Here is an 18,755-nt window from a genome sequence, read left to right as displayed (position 1 = left end):
GTGTTCAGAAACTTCAGTTGGTTCAAAGAGCAGCAGCCAGACTGCTAACTGGGGTTGGCTACAGGGAGCATACAATTCCTCTGTTGCAACGGCTTCACTGGTTACCAACCCATTTCTGGGCACAATTCAGAGAGCTGGTTTTCACCTACAAAGCCCTATATGGCTTAGGTCCAGGTTATTTGAATGTCTGTCTCTCAGATACATACAATGATCTGGGGAGGGTCTTTTTTCTGTCCCACCACTCGCTCAAGTGCGTTTGGTGGGAACAAGGGAGATAGTCTTTTTGGTGGCTGCTTGCAGACCTTGGAACTCCCTTCCCTGCTTAGCTTACCTTCCTCAAGCAGCTGAAGACATTTCTGTGCCAGCAGGCATTTGGGGGAGGATGAGAGGCATGCTGCTGTGGAGGTTGTGAGAATGGTCAGTTTTAAATGTGATTTTAATGGTGCATATTGTATTTTCACTGTATTTAAATTCTATATCCACACACCAATATTTAATTATTTTAATTTTTTTGTTTGCTTTATTTTACATTATCATTAGATTGTGTAGTTGTTAGCTGCCTTGAGTCCCCACAGGGAGAAAGGCGGGGTATAAATAAGGTAAATAATAATAGTAATAATAATAATAATAATAATAATGTAATACCTTTTGCATATGGTTATGCACAGTATGAAAATAATGTTCTGTGTAATGTGTGAATATACTATGGTAACTTCCAGCAATGAAATTAGAGTTGAGAAAAATTGCATCGTCAAGATACTATAATGTACATATCTGTTGTAATTGGAAGTGACAGGTGAAGCTTAGCTTGCTTTGAAGAAGCATCTGCTGGCATTGGAAGGAGCAAAGAGATATGTTTTAGCATATTTTACCTTCTTTGATGTCTTCAATTCCTATTTCAGTCCTAAACTGAAAAATCTTAGGGCTTCTAGTATAACTTCACATCTCTCATTCACTCTTGACTTCTCTCCTTGGAGAGGAAACCCCTTGGTTTTGTTCTCAAGAAGCTTGGAATAAAAAAAAGTTCTTTATCAATAATAATAATAATAATAATAATAAGCAATAATCCAGCGTTTCGCAACCTGAGGGTTGGGACTATGGGGGGGGGGGGGGGTTGTGAAGAGGTTTCAGAGGGGTCACCAAAGACCATCAAAAACATGTATTTTTGATGGTCTTAGGAACCCCTTTAGCAGAGAAGGCTGAAGATTTCTCCTCCTGTCCTCTTCCATTTGGAAACAGATGGCAAATCCTCCCACCAAAAGCCCTCCTCCGCCATGATTGGCTGGCCTCTCAGCCAAGGGGAGGGCTGCTTCTGAGACTTTGAGCGGGAAGAGAAGAGCAGGCGTACTCAGCGCACGACAGCGTGGTGCACATACATAGGTGAAGGAGAGTGTGCACGGCTGGAGGGAGGCTCGTGCCAGTGAGTCCTTTCAAGGCATGGACATTCTGTGTGGGAAATTTGGCCCAATTCTAGCGTTGGTGGGATTCAGGATGCTCTTTGATAGTAGGTGAACTATAAATCCCAGCAACTACAACTCCCAAATGTCATTTTCCCCAAACTCCACCAGTGTTCACATTTGGGAATATTAAGTATTCGTGCCAAGTTTGGTCAAGATCTATCCTTGTTTTAGTCCATAGTGCTCTCTGGATGTAGGTGAACTACAACTCCAAAACTCAAAATCAATGCTGACCAAACCCTTCCTGTATTTTCTGTTGGCCATGGGAGTTCTGTGTAACAAGTTTGATTCGATTCCATTGCTAGTGAAGTTCAGAGTGCTCTTTGATTGTAGGTGAATTATAAATCCCAGCAACTACAACTCCCAAATGATAAAATCAATCCTCCTGAACCCCACCAGTATTCTAATTTGGGCATATTGGGTATTTGTGCCAAATTTAGTCCAGTGAATGAAAATACACCCTGAATGTCAGATATTTATATTACGATTCAAAACAGTAGCAAAATTGCAGTTATGAAGTAGCAACAAAAATAATTTTATGGTTGGGGGGAGGGGGTCACCACAACATGAGGAAATGTATTAAGGTGTCGCAGCATTAGAAACACTGTAATCATAAGGAAATGTGACTATACTTTCATTTTTGAGCTCAGAAACCAATTACAAGCAACTTGTTGTTTGTAACAGTTACTGATAAGCCCTTCTTCAACCAGACTGTGGAGATAGAGGAATATAACTTGCCTAGAGCTCAGTATAGCTTCTGTCAACATCTTGTCAACATTTTCTCTTGACAATTAGACCACCTGCATTGCCAGAAAGAGAAGGAGAAATAAAGAAGGAGGAAGAGGAGAGAATTAAAATTAATCTAACGTGAGAATTTAAAAGCAAGAAGTTGCAGTTATTGCCCTTTATGGATTTTGTAAAAAAGAGTCTACATACTCTTAAAGTTGCCACATGTTAAACCATGTAAGACATCAAAACAGAAACTAAAGTAGATTACAAAGACCAAATTGCATGAGTGTCCCCTGTGACACACAGTTTAACCATTCAAACCAGTTTTTCCCTCACCACCTCACCATCAGCATTCCAGCTAAACATTAAGAAGAAAAAAAAAAGATGAGATGAGTATGCTACGGAAACACTCAAGAACTGAACTGTCCCCATTTTTATATTTGGCATTCCCACATCCACAGTTCTCCATAGTCTTAATGTTGTTTATCAGTCTCTTCCAGTACTTTCATTTGTTAGATGAGGCCATTGCTTCTTGGAAATTGATGTGACTCTTATGGCTTAAGTTTTTTTAAAAAAAAAAACTTTAAAATAACAGTCTTGTTGGAGGAATTGAATGCAACATTGGTGAAAATATCTTCTCCTTCTAGTCTGTAATGTGTATTTTAGTGGTTTAGTAAGCATTCGCTGGAAAATATTTCCAAAATATCAATATGATATTGCTCTATGTAAAAAACAAAAAAACAAAAACCACATGCCGATGAGATCACGAGGGGCTTTCAGAAGGAATTTTATAGCAGACTCGTGCCATGATTTAATTTTTTCCTAGAAGCTTTGGCATGTAACACTAGAGAATGGTAAAAAGCTGAAAAATACAAGAACTAAGATGACTACATCTGGAGGAAATTTACATTCCCATCCATGACCTACTTTAGCCAAATTATGCAGATGGAAGGTGATGCACAGCCTGATTCTATACATGTTTGCTCAGAAAGAATTCCTACTGTGTCCAATGAAATTAATTCTCAGATAAACATCAATGCGATTGTAGGTCTAGTCCCATAATTTCAGTTCTAAAGTTAGACCCAACATTTTGATTTGCAAATTGATTTTTTTAGCACTTTGTGGCTTGTGACAACCCTAAGGCAAATCTATAATGTGTTTTCCCCTTTGAGAGAGAGAGAGTGAGTGAGAATTGCCCACAGAGAGAACTGCCCATGGTCACCTAGTGTGTTTTCATGGCCTAGTGGGGATTCAAACCCTGCTTTTCAGAGTCGGAGTCCAACACTTGAACTACTAGTTTTCCAAAACCAGTATGAAAATACCCCTTTCGGGCTAATGAAGTCAATACCTTTACAGACTTTGGTAAAATAATGCATCAATTGGTAAAGGAAAGAATTTGTTGGAAGCTATGGTCATTTTTAGATTTGGTCATTCTTATTTTTGTTACAGGTCTAGTATTTCTCCAAATCAGGACCTGTCATCCTTCTGAGTCTTAACTACAGTCTTCTTATCAGTACTAACACAACTAGATGCTTCTCAGAAAGCTTGTGATACAAGATATGACACACTGAAAGGATTTTCCTTGTGTCTATCCTGCCACTCATTTCATCCAAGACAATGTCAAATAATGGGATGTTAAAAGGCTGCTAATTCTAGGGCAGTAAATAGAAGACAGACAATACCAGCAACATTCCTTTCCAGTGTGTGTTTATAGCCTAACAAGCAGGGAAATGGGAAAGAGAAAGAAATGACAAGTTTCAACTTGACTGCTTCTGTATCTGCACTTTATAGTCTAGGACTAGTGAGTGATTTAATTGTCCAGCATTCTATATGGGAGGGGAGATTATAGTGGAGGGTTCTTTAAATGCTGTACTGCTGGAACTACAATAATCATTCCTAGCAAAGAGGAGTCCGCATCGAAATGTCTATGCTATTTTACGAGTCATTTGCAAACACTTGTGCTTTATTCATAATTGTAATACCACAAATCTAACACCACTCATAATTGCCTGAGAGCTTGTTAGTTTTCCCATTCCCATGTCCACCTTCCCACCTTCCTAATAATAATAAACTTTATTTATACTCTGCCACCATCACCCAGAAGGATTTGGGTGGCTCACAAAGCACTCAAAGGTGCAAACACACAAAATACAAAAAGTGCAAAGACAGTAACAGAAAAACAATAACAACCAACATAAACATCACCCCCCCCCCCCCCGGTTAAGATCAGTAAAATGCAACAATAGCTGCAGGAATAAAACCAATACAATCAATATCAGACTCATAAAGTGCATTTGTATTCATGGTATTGTCTCTTATCAGAGGAGTTTCTGAGAAGGTTTCCTGTATTTTCCTGGCCTCCCATCTAACCTACAGAAATATGTTTTGACATAGTAAAATAGAAGCCAGTGGGAAAACACCTTGGATGGCAAACTGGTGGATTTTTCACTCAAGGCATTTCTGTAGGGAAGCTGACACACACAATTTCAGAGACTCGTGCTTTTTCTCCCAGCATAGACAAACTATACCTGTGAGATGAATCTTATATTTGCCAAGTTAAGAGCACATTGACTTGTTCAGATTAAAAGAAAAGTATTGTGTTAAAGGATTCCTATCAGCTGTAAGAGTTCATGTTTCCGTGGGGAAACTATTCCACCATTATTTCGTGGGTTTCATGAAACTTCTCTTCCTGTATTCCCTTTGCCAAATGATAAGACCTTTCATGCTCTAAATCTTTTCACAGAAGCACATTCCAATTTTAACACCCGCAATCTGAGTAACATTTTCTAGCTTCCAAGAATGCCACTTCTGCAAAACAAAACCACTTACATAGCTGTAAGATGAGGCACAGACCAAGAGAGACAAGATCTTAATTGTTCCTGGTGTAAAATTACTCCATCTCTAAGGTTTTTTTTTCTTTTCACCAAAAAATGCAACCACAGCAGCATGAAGGTTTTGTGGGATACCTTAAGGTTCTGTCATACAATGAAGTGGTGTTATTCATGTCTCAGGGGATGGGACCACAGTCATGGAGGTCAGGAATGAAACCATGCTGGGATTTTGGAAACTGAAAACCAATTGACCTTGTTCTTTCCAATACTATGGTTTTATGACTCTGTGGCCATGTCCAGCCTCACTCTGGGAGATAGGCAGTCACCAGAATCATAAACGTATGGCACTTTCCAAAAGGAACTGACAGAAAGAAAAAAGAATAGTTGAATCTATAAAGTATAGATCAGTGGGGAAGTTGGAAAAATAAATCAGCAAAATGTTAATCTGTATGTCAGAGAACACTCATTCTTTGAGTCCATTGTGTGATTCCGCTGTCCCATTCTCAGTTCAGAGGTCTGATTGAGGATTTGCAGGGTGATTTATAGGGATTTGTCATGCATAGACCCTCTGATGTATGTTTACATTTGGTCATGCGTACTATGTCTGGATTGCAGTGGTCCAGCCAAAGGAGATAAGGGATGAACCTCCAGGTTGGACCTCCAAATCCCCTGCAACATTGTAGTGGATTCTGGACTGTGTTCTTTAGGTTTGCTCCCATCATGCTAAAAGTAGTAAGAATATGCTGCTTCCAGTAAAGGCAATTTATTGTTAAACAAACAGTAAACATTTATGATGTGAACATAAGCATTTATGAAGTGCATTATAGATTATTTCTGTGTCCCAGTTGTGGTATGTTTGCCACTTGTTGAGACTCACTGTCATATATCAAACAAATTGTTACATTGTTGCCGGATAAGTGATTGTACTATAAGGAAGGGGAGCCTCTTCTTCAATTTCATAGGAATGGACTGGCATTAGTACAACAATCTTTATGCTTGAGATTGAAGGTCTATAGCTGATATAGAGCTTAAAAGCCAACCATGATGTAAGGAACCATGATATCAGTTCTTTAGGCTGTGACTCTCAGGGCCCTTCCACACAGCCATATAACCCAGAATATCAAGGAGAAAAACCCACAATATCTGCTTTGAACTGGGATATATGGCATTGTGAACTCGGATAACCTAGGGCCCTTCCACACAGCCATATAATCCAGAATATCAAGGCAGAAAGTCCCACAATATCTGCTTTGAACTGTGTTATCTGAGTCCACATTGCCATATATCCCAGTCCAAAGCAGAAAATGTGGGATTTATTCAGCTGTGTGGAAGGGGCCCCAAGGACCTTCCACAAAGCACTGTATCTCAGAATATCAGGGCAGAAAATCCCACAACATCCACTTTGAACTAGGTTACCTGAGTCCACACTCAGATGTGGGGGTTTTATTGCATTTATTTTCTGGGATATAGGGCTGTGTAGAAGGACCCCCAGCTCAAAGCAGATATTTTGGGCTATTCTGCCTTGATATTCCGGGTTATATGGCTGTGTGGAAGGACCCTGGGTGCAAGGTATCTTTCAAATTAATTTTAGGTTCAGATCACAGTAAACCATCTCAATGAGATTATTCTGCAGTTACTCTTGTTTCCTTTCACAATTGCATTTCCTCCTGTATGGTAATTTATTTTCTTGCTCCATTTTCACAAGGGTATGAGACAAATGATGCCCTTTGAGGCACATCTCCTGGTCATGAAGCACAAAGGAAGAGTTTTCCATTCCAGAATTCGAGATAGAATTTATCTAAAAAACTGAGCTTTAGCACATCCTGCAGCTGGGTGGTAGTCATCTGATAAGGGCAAAGGCACCTGCAGGCATGAAGCTGAAGCTGTGTGAAGAGAAAACCCCCTCCGCTTTCACAGTTCATGCTTCTGAGATAAAAGGGCTTTGCTAATTGAAACAGGAAGAAAATATCCCCCCCCCCCCACACACACACACAAAACTCTCATTTCTCAAGATGCAGATGAATTAGCTCACAACCTTGTTTATTTCTCTTTTTTCTTGATATAGTGGTTCATCCCTTTGAGGTTAATACAATGACATTTAAAGTATAAGTGACACCCTCACTCAAGCATTCACAGAGAGGTCTACTTGTTGATCGCCTTTAAGTTGTGATTCTGTGCAATAGCATGTATGTATGTACTTTACTTTCAAATTACTTGGTGATGCAGTGGGTTAAACCATTGTGTTGGCAGGATTGAAGACTAAGAGACCAGAGGTTCAAATCCGGGGAGAGCGCAGATGAGCTCCCTCTATCAGCTCCAGCTCTCAATTCAGGGACATGAAAGAAGCTCCCCACAAGGATGGTAAAACATAAAAAAAACCCAAAACCAAAAATATCCAGGTTTCCCCTGGGCAGCGTCCATGCAGACGGACAATTCTCTCACACTAGAAGCGACTTGCAGTTTCTCAAATCTCTCCTGACATGAAAAAAAAATCTGTTGACTGATGGCAATCCCATAAATTTCATAGAGTTTTCTAAGGCCCCTTTCATACAGCTGTATAAAGTCCACATTGAACTGTAAATTATGAGAGGCAATTTAGAGGAGGGATAGCTGTTTCTTTGCACACTCAGACAAGATATTTAGAGCAACAGTTTAGACACAGCTGTATACAATCCACATTAAACTGGATTGTAAGGCAGTGTGGACTCACATATCCCAGTTCAAAGCAGATATTGTGGATTGTCTGCCTTGATATTCCAGTTTATATGATTGCGCTGAAGGGCCCATAGATGGGGGGAAAGAAGGAAGAGGAGGGATTGAGTGTGTGACTGCTTCTCTCTGTCTGGCAGCCATATGCTTGTTATGGTGCAGTTATGCAGTGGGTAGGAGAGTACAGACAGGGTAGTTAACCTAGAATTATGATGCTCAGCCATGGGGAAAATCAGACCACATTTTTCAGTGACACTATAAATAACAACATGTCAATGACAAATAATCCAGAGAGTTAATTCCTGGATTGCTGTATCAAGTCCAGTTGAGTTATCAGATTAATGAATAACTGGCCCACATGAATGACTGAAAGAAATAATGTAGTTCTCCCTAGGCATGGAATTATAGCTCAAAAGGAAGAAAATCCCCCGACAAATAGAACCACAGTTTCAATCTACCACCACCAAAAAGAAAAAGAAAAAAGAAGAGAGAGCAGGAAATAAATACGGGGTCAAGTAATGTGAGTAGATGTTCTCATCCACAGACTACACATCAAATCATAAAATATGCACAGAAGGAATTAAGCATGAGTACAGGATGAGATACAAAAAATGAGCTAGTTCACAGCACCGCCAAATCCTGGTCTTGAGTCTCCATTTTCATGGGTCATCTCTTGTTGGGAGAAAAGGATGCAAATTCTACAATGTAGTTCTACAGCTCATTTCCACCTCAGTCTACTGGGAGAGGTGTATAAGATATAAGGAGGAGGAAAAGACTATGTGCAAATCTTGGCTCAGTTAGTAGAGCACCAGCTTGCTTCCATTTGCATGATACGGCTGTTAATACTGTTTTTATTGTTTTAATTAATGTTCTATTTATTGTTTTAATTGTTGTTATATTGTTGTTATATGTAGTGGCATCGAATTGTTGCAAAATGTATGCTGTCCTGAGTCCACCTTCGGGGGTTGAGAAGGATGGGGTACAAATACTGGAAATAAATAAATAAATAAATAAATAATTATTTTCTTGTTGCTAACTGCAAAGACTTGCAGCAGTGGTGGTTGATTTCTCCCATCCCATCATGGGCTAACCTGGGCTCATCCTCCATTCTGCGCTGCGTCCACTTCTGGCTAGTAGCAAGTGGGCTAAATCAAAATGTTCCTTATTCTGTCTCCCTAAATAAGTGGGAAAGAACAATCCCTTCATTTCATCTTGATCTGGGTACAGTTATTTAAGATTTCTGTCCAAACGTATTTCCCCCCCCCCCCCCCCTCAATCATTGTGTGTGAACAAATGACAAGCTGTGATCAACTGTTCTGGGCATTCAATGCATGAGAGTATATGGTCTTAATGGCATCGCCGGGGACTGCCCCTAGGTCTCAGATTTTGGCCTGGAAACCTCAGGGGCTGGAATAATTCTGAACTGATAACCCTATCTGCAGATGAAGCACACAACAAATTTTAATTCTCTAAGTATGGTATTGCTGTATTGTCGAAGGCTTTCATGGCTGGAATCACTGGGTTGTTGTAGGTTTTTCGGGCTATATGGCCATGTTCTAGAAGCATTCTCTCCTGACATTTCACCTGCATCTATGGCAGGCATCCTCAGAGGTTGTGAGGACCTCACAACTTCTGAGGATGCCTGCCATAGATGCAGGTGAAATGTAAGGAGAGAATGCTTCTAGAACATGGCTATATAGTCCAAAAAACCTATAACAACCTATGGTATTTCTGTTGTTTTCTGTCATCGTATTGTGTTTTTCCTGCATAGCAGGGGTTTATAATAGATAGCTTATGCGATATCTTCCAGATCTATGATTCTAAGCAAAAGATTAAACACTGCTACTTTAAATTGGCTAGAAGTTTTATTGAAAACCCAGCACACCAGGCCAGAAATCTCCCCATCTCCACATTCATAGATGGTTCTCCCACATCTCTGTGTGAAGTCCTTTTGCAAGGCGCTACTTCTCATGGAATGTTTCCTGTCCTGCCGTGCCAGGACAGATTGTTCCTGTATTTCATCCAGAGGGTTGCTGGAATGGTTTTTGCCTCCAAGGAGCAGATCCTGGAGAAATTCAACTCATTGCTTTGGTTCACTGCTAGAGCACTAATAAATAAATAGCACACAAACATCCTTCCCTGTGCTGCATGTGAAAAATATTTACCACTAATGATGTTTTTTATATAAGGGCCCTCCTTTCTTTGCTTTCTACAGATGGTGAAAGTTTGTTGTGTGCGTTCGGGACATATCCGATTTCTGGTGATCCTAAAGTTTCAGAGGGTCGCTAAAGACAATATGAAAACATATATTTGTCTCCCAACCCTCGAAGTAAAGGACACACAAATAAAAACACAACAACCAAAGCATTGGGTTCAAATTGGGCAACTTTTATTTATCGTTACCTATTTAAATATCTAAACTAACTTAAAGGGGGTGCCTGGAACTGGTATAACAAAAACCCAGGTAGACTCTCTACCGATCTTAACAACAATTTACGGGCGAAGCACCTGGGTTTCCTGGTAACAACCTCGGACCACCACGTAAGGGAAATGAGTGAGGAGTCTCTCTTTTAAAGATCTTGGATCCTAACTCCTCCCATTTCAGGCCATTTTATTTCACTTCACCTTTTAACAACAACAGTAGGTGAGTGTTTAACTTCATGGCCTATCACCCCTTAAGGGGGTGCCTTAGGTGCACACCGACTAACAGGATTTTCCTAACTATTTAACGCCACGGATTGGGGGCAAATGTCTATTTCGCCCCCATCCCCCACCAATTCTCCCAACACCCCCTGTATACCCTGACGTAAATCTGCCAGAAACTGCTGGTTGCCCGTTTCGGAGAGGTGCACTCCATCTACTCGATAGAAACCTTGTTGTTCACGAGTGATGTCTGTGTGCTCGATGTAATAGCCTCTCTGACGAATCATGAACATTCGCATGGCCCTATTGACCCTTTTCCTAGCTTTTTCAAGCTTACGCACGTCACCTCCTCCCAACCACTTACGACGTGGTATGATGGCCGACCATGCAATGTGTACTTCGGGCCACGCTCGCCAAATTTTTTTAATATCGGCTCGCGCTTGCAGGAATAGTGCCTTTCCCGTCAACAAGCCCAGATCGTTACCACCGAGGTGGATAACGAGAACATCAGGAGGTGGCCCGCTCCTGGCCCTAAATAACAGCGGGCACAATCCGTACCATCGCAGGCCTCTCACGCCTCTCCATTCGATCGTCGCAATGGAAGACAGGCCCAAATGCTGGCCATAGGCAGTCTTAAGGGCCTCTCTTTCCGCCCAGAAGACGAAGCTGTGTCCACAAACCAGGACTCTTCTCCTATGCGCCAGCCCAACGTTACCTGCAACGATAACAATAACTATATTGAGCATGGACGAATGTAGCCTTTGAAGGCATTGGATCGCCATCGCCCCACAGCTTTAACTGCTTCCTTGTCATATCCCATTGCTGCTGCCGCTGAGGCCGCGCCAATCCTGAAGGAGTGCGTGCCAAATTTCAGGTGTCCCATCCCCAATGTGTCTAATGCCCTAGATGTAACTGACCAAAACTGGTATTTGGTCAGAGGTGTTCCGTCTTGGTGACAAAACAAATAGGTTCCCTCGGAGCCCCTTAGCGTTGCGAATTGCCGCATGGCTTGTACTGGGCATAAATCGTCATCCCCACACCTTTGTAAGCTAACTATTTGACCCTTCGACCCCTGGTCCGTCTTTGACATTCTGATTCTGATGTTAATCTTTTCCTGGAAAACCATGACATCTGAAACCAGCAAAGCACGGTGTGAGGTATCAGTCTTGGCCATCGACACCAATTCACTCACACGAAGGGCTGCAAAAAAGGCCGTCAATGCGGCCGCGTGAAACAGCGCCTGCTCGTAGGGGGAAGTGCATATGCGTGGCCAAATTTGTTTAAGTCCTTTTAAAATTGCGGGTGTCAGGGGCTGCCGATCGTCCTTTGGATGACCGCTGTGCCTAGCCCACCCTGTTAGAATTTTATGGATCCGGAAGTCATCAGTGGGGTCATTGAGTCCCTGAGACTTAAACCAGTATGCCAGCGCTGCCAACTTTGTTCTAATGGTCCGTGGAGTCAAGCCCCTTCTTTTGTGGTACACACAGAACTGGGCAATGTGCTCGTGTGGCACTGGCATGATTTCTGGTAACTTGTAATACTGCCTGAAATCTAGAAATTCTTGTATAGCCCTGGTATACGACCTCCTAGAACTGGGTGCTAATGCCATCGTAATACCTAATGCCGCCTCGTCGTTCCAGCCTTCCAGAGATGGTCTGGCATCCGCTCCGGCTGAACGTCCGCGGCGGGTGCCAACTGTCTGAACCGCTCCATCTGAAAGCGAGACAAAGCGTCAGCCAAGGTATTGTCTAAGCCCGCAATGTGGAATGCACGAAACAATATATTGAGATTTAAACACTGTAAAACAAATTGACGAATGGCATTCATAACCCTAGGTGATTTAGATGTAAGGGTATTAATGACCTGAACTGTGGCCATATTGTCGCACCAAAAGTGCACTGTGGAATTTGCAAAGCTTTCGCCCCAAAGGGAGACTGCCACTAAAATAGGAAAAAATTCCAAAAAGGTTAAATCTGATGTAATTTTTAACCTATGCCAGTCATCGGGCCACCTCTCGGCGCACCAATGACCATTGAAATATACTCCGAAACCTATAGCTCCTGATGCGTCCGATGAGACTTTTAAGGCATCTTTGATCATCAACTCCTGCCGCCAAAACGAAATTCCGTTAAAATGGCGCAGGAATTGCAACCAAATGCGCAAATCGGCTTTTATAGCTAGGGTAACTCTAATGTGGTGGTGTGGAGCCGATGCGCCCGAAATGGCATCGCAAAGCCTGCGAAGAAATGCTCGACCAGGAGCTATTACTTTGCAGGCGAAATTTAAATGTCCTATTATTTGTTGGAATTCCCTTAGCGTTGACTTATGTTTTGACAGAAATTGTTGTATCCTGACGATCAATCCTTCGACCTTTTCACATGGCAACCTGGAGAATTGATTCACTGTGTCTAATTCAATCCCCAAGAAGGTCAATACCGTCTGAGGGCCTTCAGTTTTCTCTTCAGCCAAGGGCACTCCCAAGGAGTAGGCCAGCTGCTGAAAAGCGTGCAACAGGGCGCCGCAGTCTCCTGATCCTCCTTTTCCTACGAAAAGAAAGTCGTCCAAATAGTGTACGACTCCCTTAAGGCCTGCCTTTGTCTTAACTGCCCATTCAAGGAATGTACTAAACGTTTCAAACGCAGCGCATGACACTGCACACCCCATAGGCAGAGCTCGATCCATGTAGAACAGCCCTTGAAACTGAAATCCCAGCAACTCAAAGTCGGCTGGATGAACCGGGAGCAGCCTGAATGCTGATTTAATGTCGCACTTGGCCAACTCTGCTCCCGTCCCATATTGCCGCAACAATCGCACCGCCGCGTCAAAAGACGTATAACTCACGGAGCATTGTTCATCAGGAATGGCGTCGTTCACCGATTCACCCTTGGGATAAGACAAATGGTGAATGAGGCGGTATTCCCCGGCAGCCTTTTTGGGCACTATTCCCAATGGGGAAACTCTAAAGTGGGGCGTGGGCGGTTCCGGGAAAGGTCCGAGGACCCTCCCCTCTCTTACTTCTTTGTCTATCTTCTGTTTCACTATTGCCTCTAAACCTATGACTGATTTCAAGTTGGGGGACAAACATGCTAAACGCGGCCCAAGCGCCGGGATACGAAAACCGTGGGAAAAACCTTGAAGCAAATAAGCGGCAGCAGTTCTATTGGGATATGTTTTTAACCATTCACTCAAAGGGGCCAGCTTAATTGGGCTGGGGCCCTTTTGGAATATTGGTCTGAGCCGGATTCTTTCTTGTGAACTGTGTATCTCCTGAATTAGGTCTGTTCGGCTTTCTTTTGAAACAGGTTTTGGCTGAGTGATTCCCCTGGCATATAGTGCAGGCATGTTGAAACTTGCAGTTTTTTCTTGTGCAAGATCCCCGAGCCGCATAATCCCAGCACATAAGCTTTCTTCCCTGCGGCTGTTGTGCTGGGCCGCCTTGCCGAAAGGGCTGAATTGCCTTAGCGTTTTGGATCGTATGGCCACTGTCAGCCTTCTCACCAGACACCGATCTGGTTGTATTCATCACCTCCATCCAGAGTTGACTATCAATAAGATCCCAACGCTTGTCAGGCTTTGTGGCGGCCTCAGTACGAAAACGGCTGTCATAAATGAGCCAGGCTTGACCTGTATAATTGACATATGCCCCATATATTATATTCTGGTACTTAAACAGGGACTTAGCCCTGTATGGATGAGCCTCAACTATTAACGATGCATAAATCGTGTAGCAGGCTATCCAGTTTTTCCAGTTATGTTCTACTCTTCTCTTTTTTATTTTTTCTTTGCGGTCCTCATCTAAATCCTCTTTTTCTTTTTTATCCAACTCCCTAAAGTATAGGGAGAAAATGTCTATATACTCATTTCTTAAAATTTTGTCAATGGTTTTCTGTGACAAATGGGCTCCCAAAGAAGCCGACGCCGCTGTGGCGATTACTGGCAGTACCCATTTGTCAGTTCCCCAGTATTGATTGTCTTCACCTGTTCTAGCCGTCTCTAATGTTATTGGAGTCACCGTGGCCTGTTGAGGTCCGGCCTTAACGCTCGGAACTCCTATTTTGGCTGAAGCCGCCTCGGCTGAGCTCAATGATGTGTTTTGTGTCTGGTTTAGTCCCCAAGGCCAAACCAGTGTGGTGGTATTACCTGATGATGTAGACGGTCCATCCAAGGCGCCGCGTTGAATGGATGTCTGGCTTGACCCCGGTGTTTCAGGTATGACCGTTGTTGTCAAACGGGCTGGGACCCCCGCCTCGGTTGGCCTGCAGATAGCCGTTGATGCTTCGTTCTCCGGCTGCGGTTCCGCCACGGATATTTGAGCCTGCGTTGGGACCAGCGCCGGCCCGGGCGCGGTTGTCACTGCTGAGTCAGCCCCTGTTCCACGCTCGTCTCCCTCTGGAGGCTGAATAACGGTCGGGGCCGGTGAACCATCTCTCCTCTGTCTGGATTCAGCTTGTTCGGCTTGTTCTCCTTCGGGTCTCACAACTCCTCGACCTGACTCTAGGGAAGACATACGAGATAACAAGTTCTTAAAAATAAGCTTTCTGCTGGCCCGGCGTGCCGGGCGAGGCCCCGCATCCCGTGTTTGGAGCCCCCTTTCCCTCTCGAACTTGTCCATTCTGGCTATCAGCGCGTCCAGGTCCTCGGCCGAAACGCCCTCCTCCTCCGATGATGTATCTAATGGAGGAGGGGGGCGTTTTGCCGAAGTCTTCTTGGCGGGCCCCTTTCCTTTGGGACCGCCCACGTTCTTCTTCGGCGGCATCCTGTAAGAGAATTAATGACAGGTTTGTCACTATAGGAGGTTTTATGCTGCAATGCTTATTGATGTACTCATATTTGTATAAATCTTTTTTATTTTTTTTTTATTTTTATTTTTTTATTTTTTTTTTATTTTTTTATTTTTTTATATTATTCGGAAAGCTGGAGCTAACACTGGGAGCTCACCCACGTGTTTAATTACGAAGCTTGCCGCCTGAACGTCCAATTTTTTCCGTCATCTCAACCTAAAGCCTGCTTTTTTAAGCGTGTTCCAATTAACTTGTGACATTCTTATTCACAAACAAAATTTTTTTTTTTTAATAAGACAGTTGAAGCTTACACGGGGAGCTCACTCGGAAGCTAGAATGTGAATTTTTTTTATTTTTTTTTTTATTATTATTATTATTATTATTATTTTTATATTATTCGGAAAGCTGGAGCTAACACTGGGAGCTCACCCACGTGTTTAATTACGAAGCTTGCCGCCTGAACGTCCAATTTTTTCCGTCATCTCAACCTAAAGCCTGCTTTTTTAAGCGTGTTCCAATTAACTTGTGACATTCTTATTCACAAACAATTTTTTTTTTTTATAATAAAACAGTTGAAGCTTACACGGGGAGCTCACTCGGGAGCTAGAATGTGAATTTTTTTTTATTATTATTATTATTATTTATTTATTTTTTTTTTTTAATATATATTATTCGGAAAGCTGGAGCTAACACTGGGAGCTCACCCACGTGTTTAATTACGAAGCTTGCCGCCTGAACGTCCAATTTTTTTCGTCATCTCAACCTAAAGCCTGCTTTTTTAAGCGTGTTCCAATTAACTTGTGACATTCTTATTCACAAACAAATTTTTTTTTTTTTTATTTTTTTATATATATATATATATAATAAAACAGTTGAAGCTTACACGGGGAGCTCACTCGGAAGCTAGAATGTGAATTTTTTTTTTTTTTTTTTTATAAAAACAGTTGAAGCTTACGCGGGGAGCTCGCTCGGCAGCTAGAATGTGAATTTTTTTTTTTTTTTTTTTTTTTATAAAAACAGTTGAAGCTTACGCGGGGAGCTCGCGCGGCAGCTAGAATGTGAAATCTATATATATATATATATATATATATTATTATTTTTTATTTTTTATTTATTTAAAACAGTTGAAGCTTACGCGGGGAGCTCGCTCAGAAGCTAGAATGTGAATTTTTTTTTTTTTTTTTTATAAAAACAGTTGAAGCTTACGCGGGGAGCTCGCGCGGCAGCTAGAATGTGAAATCTATATATATATATATATATATATTATTATTTTTTATTTATTTAAAACAGTTGAAGCTTACGCGGGGAGCTCGCTCAGAAGCTAGAATGTGAAATCTTTTTTTTATTTATTTCCAAAACAGTTGAAGCTTACGCAGAGAGCTCACCCGGAAGCTAGATTGTGCAGTCTGTGGCTTGAATGGCCGTATTTATTATTTCCATTATTATTAGCATATCCTAAATGCGCACCCGCATCAGCTTCACGCTGAGCATATAAATAAATACCTTGAATAAATTGAATTCACAGGGGGGGGGGGTTCGACGTGTGGCTTCGTAGCCACCATCACCCACCATTTTGGCGATTCCCCATAGGTTGTCTAGTTCGACCGACCTTTACAATGGCCAGCCCTGCGCCTCACAAAATGGCGCCTGTTCATAAATGAGGCTTGTACCAGGCGCCGCGTGACCCAAAAGCCACGTGCGGCCCTGGAAAAAGCCGCGCTGCAATTGTTATGCAGCAGCTCTCATGCAAGCCCGCGCACGAGCCGTCACGTGACCACTTCGAAGCTGCAATACGCGGCCTCCCAAAGACCCCCGACGCATCTCTCCGGGGGCCGGATGGCGCCAACATAGAGCATAATAGCGGAGAGGCTGCTCCTCGCCATTGTGAAATCAAGCCGAAGGCTGGTGGCGGCGGCAACAAAGCGGCGCGTGGGAAGACTTTTTAAGTAAGGAGGGGGGGAGGGGAGGTAAGGGTTACACCCTGGAGCCCACTACCCCCAGCCGTGGGCCCACCTATCACTCCCCCTCCCACCGGAGGGAAGAGAGGGGCGGCGAGAAACCCCTCTGTTCCCCCAAGGGCCCCTCTACCGACCTGCCTTCTGAAAATGGATTCTTCTTTTAATAATTTCCTTCTTCTTTTCTTCTTGGCAGCAACGTCTAGTTGGCTGCCTCTTCTGGCTTCTCTCTTCCCTCTTCCGACTTGGCTCTTCTGGCTTCTCTCTTCGCTTTTCCCTCTTCACTGGGCCCGTCTTCTCAGCCCAGCTTCCAGGCACGTCTTCTCCGTTCAGCTTCCAGACTCGGAATGAGTCTGGGTGGGGGCTGGCTTGCTCGTTAAGCCCCGCCCCCAGTCCTCTGGAAGGTTCCATTGGAACCTCCCCTTGCCACGAGGGAGGCAGACAAATCATTTTCTCCCTCCCCATTTCACGGGGAGGGGAAATTTAATTCTGATGGTCTTAGGAACCCCTTTGGTAGAAAAGGCTGAAGATCGCTCCACCTGTCCTTCTCTTCCTTTTTGGAAACAGATGGAAAATCCTCCCACCAAAAGTCCTCCTCCACTGTGATTGGCCAGCCTCTCAGCCAAGGGGAGGGCTGTTTCTGAGACTCAAGCGGGGAGGGAAGAGCAAGCGTGCTCAGTGCATGGCAGCGTGGTGTGAATGTGTGGGCGAGGGAGAGTGTGCGAGGCTGGGGGGAGGCTCACACTAGCGAGTCTCTTCAAGGCATGGGGGCTCTGTGTGGGAAGTTTGGCCCAATTCTATTGTTGGCGGGGTTTAGAGTGCTCTTTGATTGTAGGTGAACTATAAATCCTAGCAACTACAACTCCCAAATGTCAAGGTCTATTTCTCCCAAACTCCACCCGTGTTCTCATCTGGTCATTTTGGGTAAAGTTTTGCTTATCCAACATAAATAGCCTAGCAGAACGTTGGATAAGCGAAAATGTTGAATAATAAGGTGGGATTAAGGGAAAGCCTATTAAACGTCTAATTACATTATGATTTTACAAATTAAGCAACAAAACATCATGTTTTACAACAAATTGACATAAAAATAGTTAAATACACAGTAATGTTATGTAGTAGTACTGTATTTATGAATTTAGCACCACAGCAGACAAGGGTTCTTTCTTTCTTCCACCCTGGACATTATTCTGGGCATTAGGCTAACTGCATTGGATAAGGTTGGATAACCAAGAATCTACTGTATATGGCCACGTGTGTGTCTATAATTTATGTATGCAAATATTCTAATCTCGTATCAAAGCTAATTAGCTTTGACTACAAAGCTGCATTATACCTTTGCTGTAATGGATTTTACCTATGGACCCACTGCCAGTACACTGATCTTGTAAGACAATCCTACTCAGACAACGAGGGATCACCTAAGTTAGCCTCAGTTAACCCCAGGCCCTTTCCTACATTGGGTTTGGATCAATTTTAGACATTAGGGTGAGCAATGCGATATAGGGCAGTTCCTAAATATAGCTGATAACATGCAGCATCCCTTCCAGGTCTCTTGCCTTTCTGGAGTGTCTGCCCATTCTTTAGTGCAAGGAAAGGCTGAACTTAAGAAACAAGGAGTGGTGATATTAGGTGGTAATTTTTGCTACC

At 42.9% G+C, this 18,755-nt stretch overlaps 1 protein-coding gene across 4 annotated transcripts; it reads right to left on the bottom strand.

Moving 5' to 3' along the window:
* Positions 1-10,093: 10,093 nt before the first annotated feature.
* On the bottom strand, positions 10,094-15,181 carry LOC137096507 (uncharacterized). Of its 4 annotated transcripts, XM_067465926.1 has the most exons (3): positions 14,510-15,181; positions 11,987-12,082; positions 10,094-11,084 (listed from the first exon to the last, which is right to left on the bottom strand). In XM_067465926.1, exons 1-3 carry the CDS (start codon positions 15,123-15,125, stop codon positions 10,444-10,446), a joined length of 1,353 nt encoding a protein of 450 aa, XP_067322027.1. In that variant the 5' UTR covers positions 15,126-15,181; the 3' UTR covers positions 10,094-10,443. The 4 variants fall into 4 exon arrangements, with proteins under 4 accessions (XP_067322027.1, XP_067322026.1, XP_067322028.1 ...); XM_067465925.1 differs by having other exon boundaries at positions 10,094-12,082; XM_067465927.1 differs by lacking the exon at positions 11,987-12,082.
* Positions 15,182-18,755: the final 3,574 nt, after the last annotated feature.

Source organism: Anolis sagrei, chromosome 3 (assembly GCF_037176765.1).
Source record: "Anolis sagrei isolate rAnoSag1 chromosome 3, rAnoSag1.mat, whole genome shotgun sequence".
NCBI classification, from domain to species: Eukaryota; Metazoa; Chordata; class Lepidosauria; order Squamata; family Dactyloidae; genus Anolis; species Anolis sagrei.
This window is presented reverse-complemented; position numbering and strand designations above follow the sequence as displayed.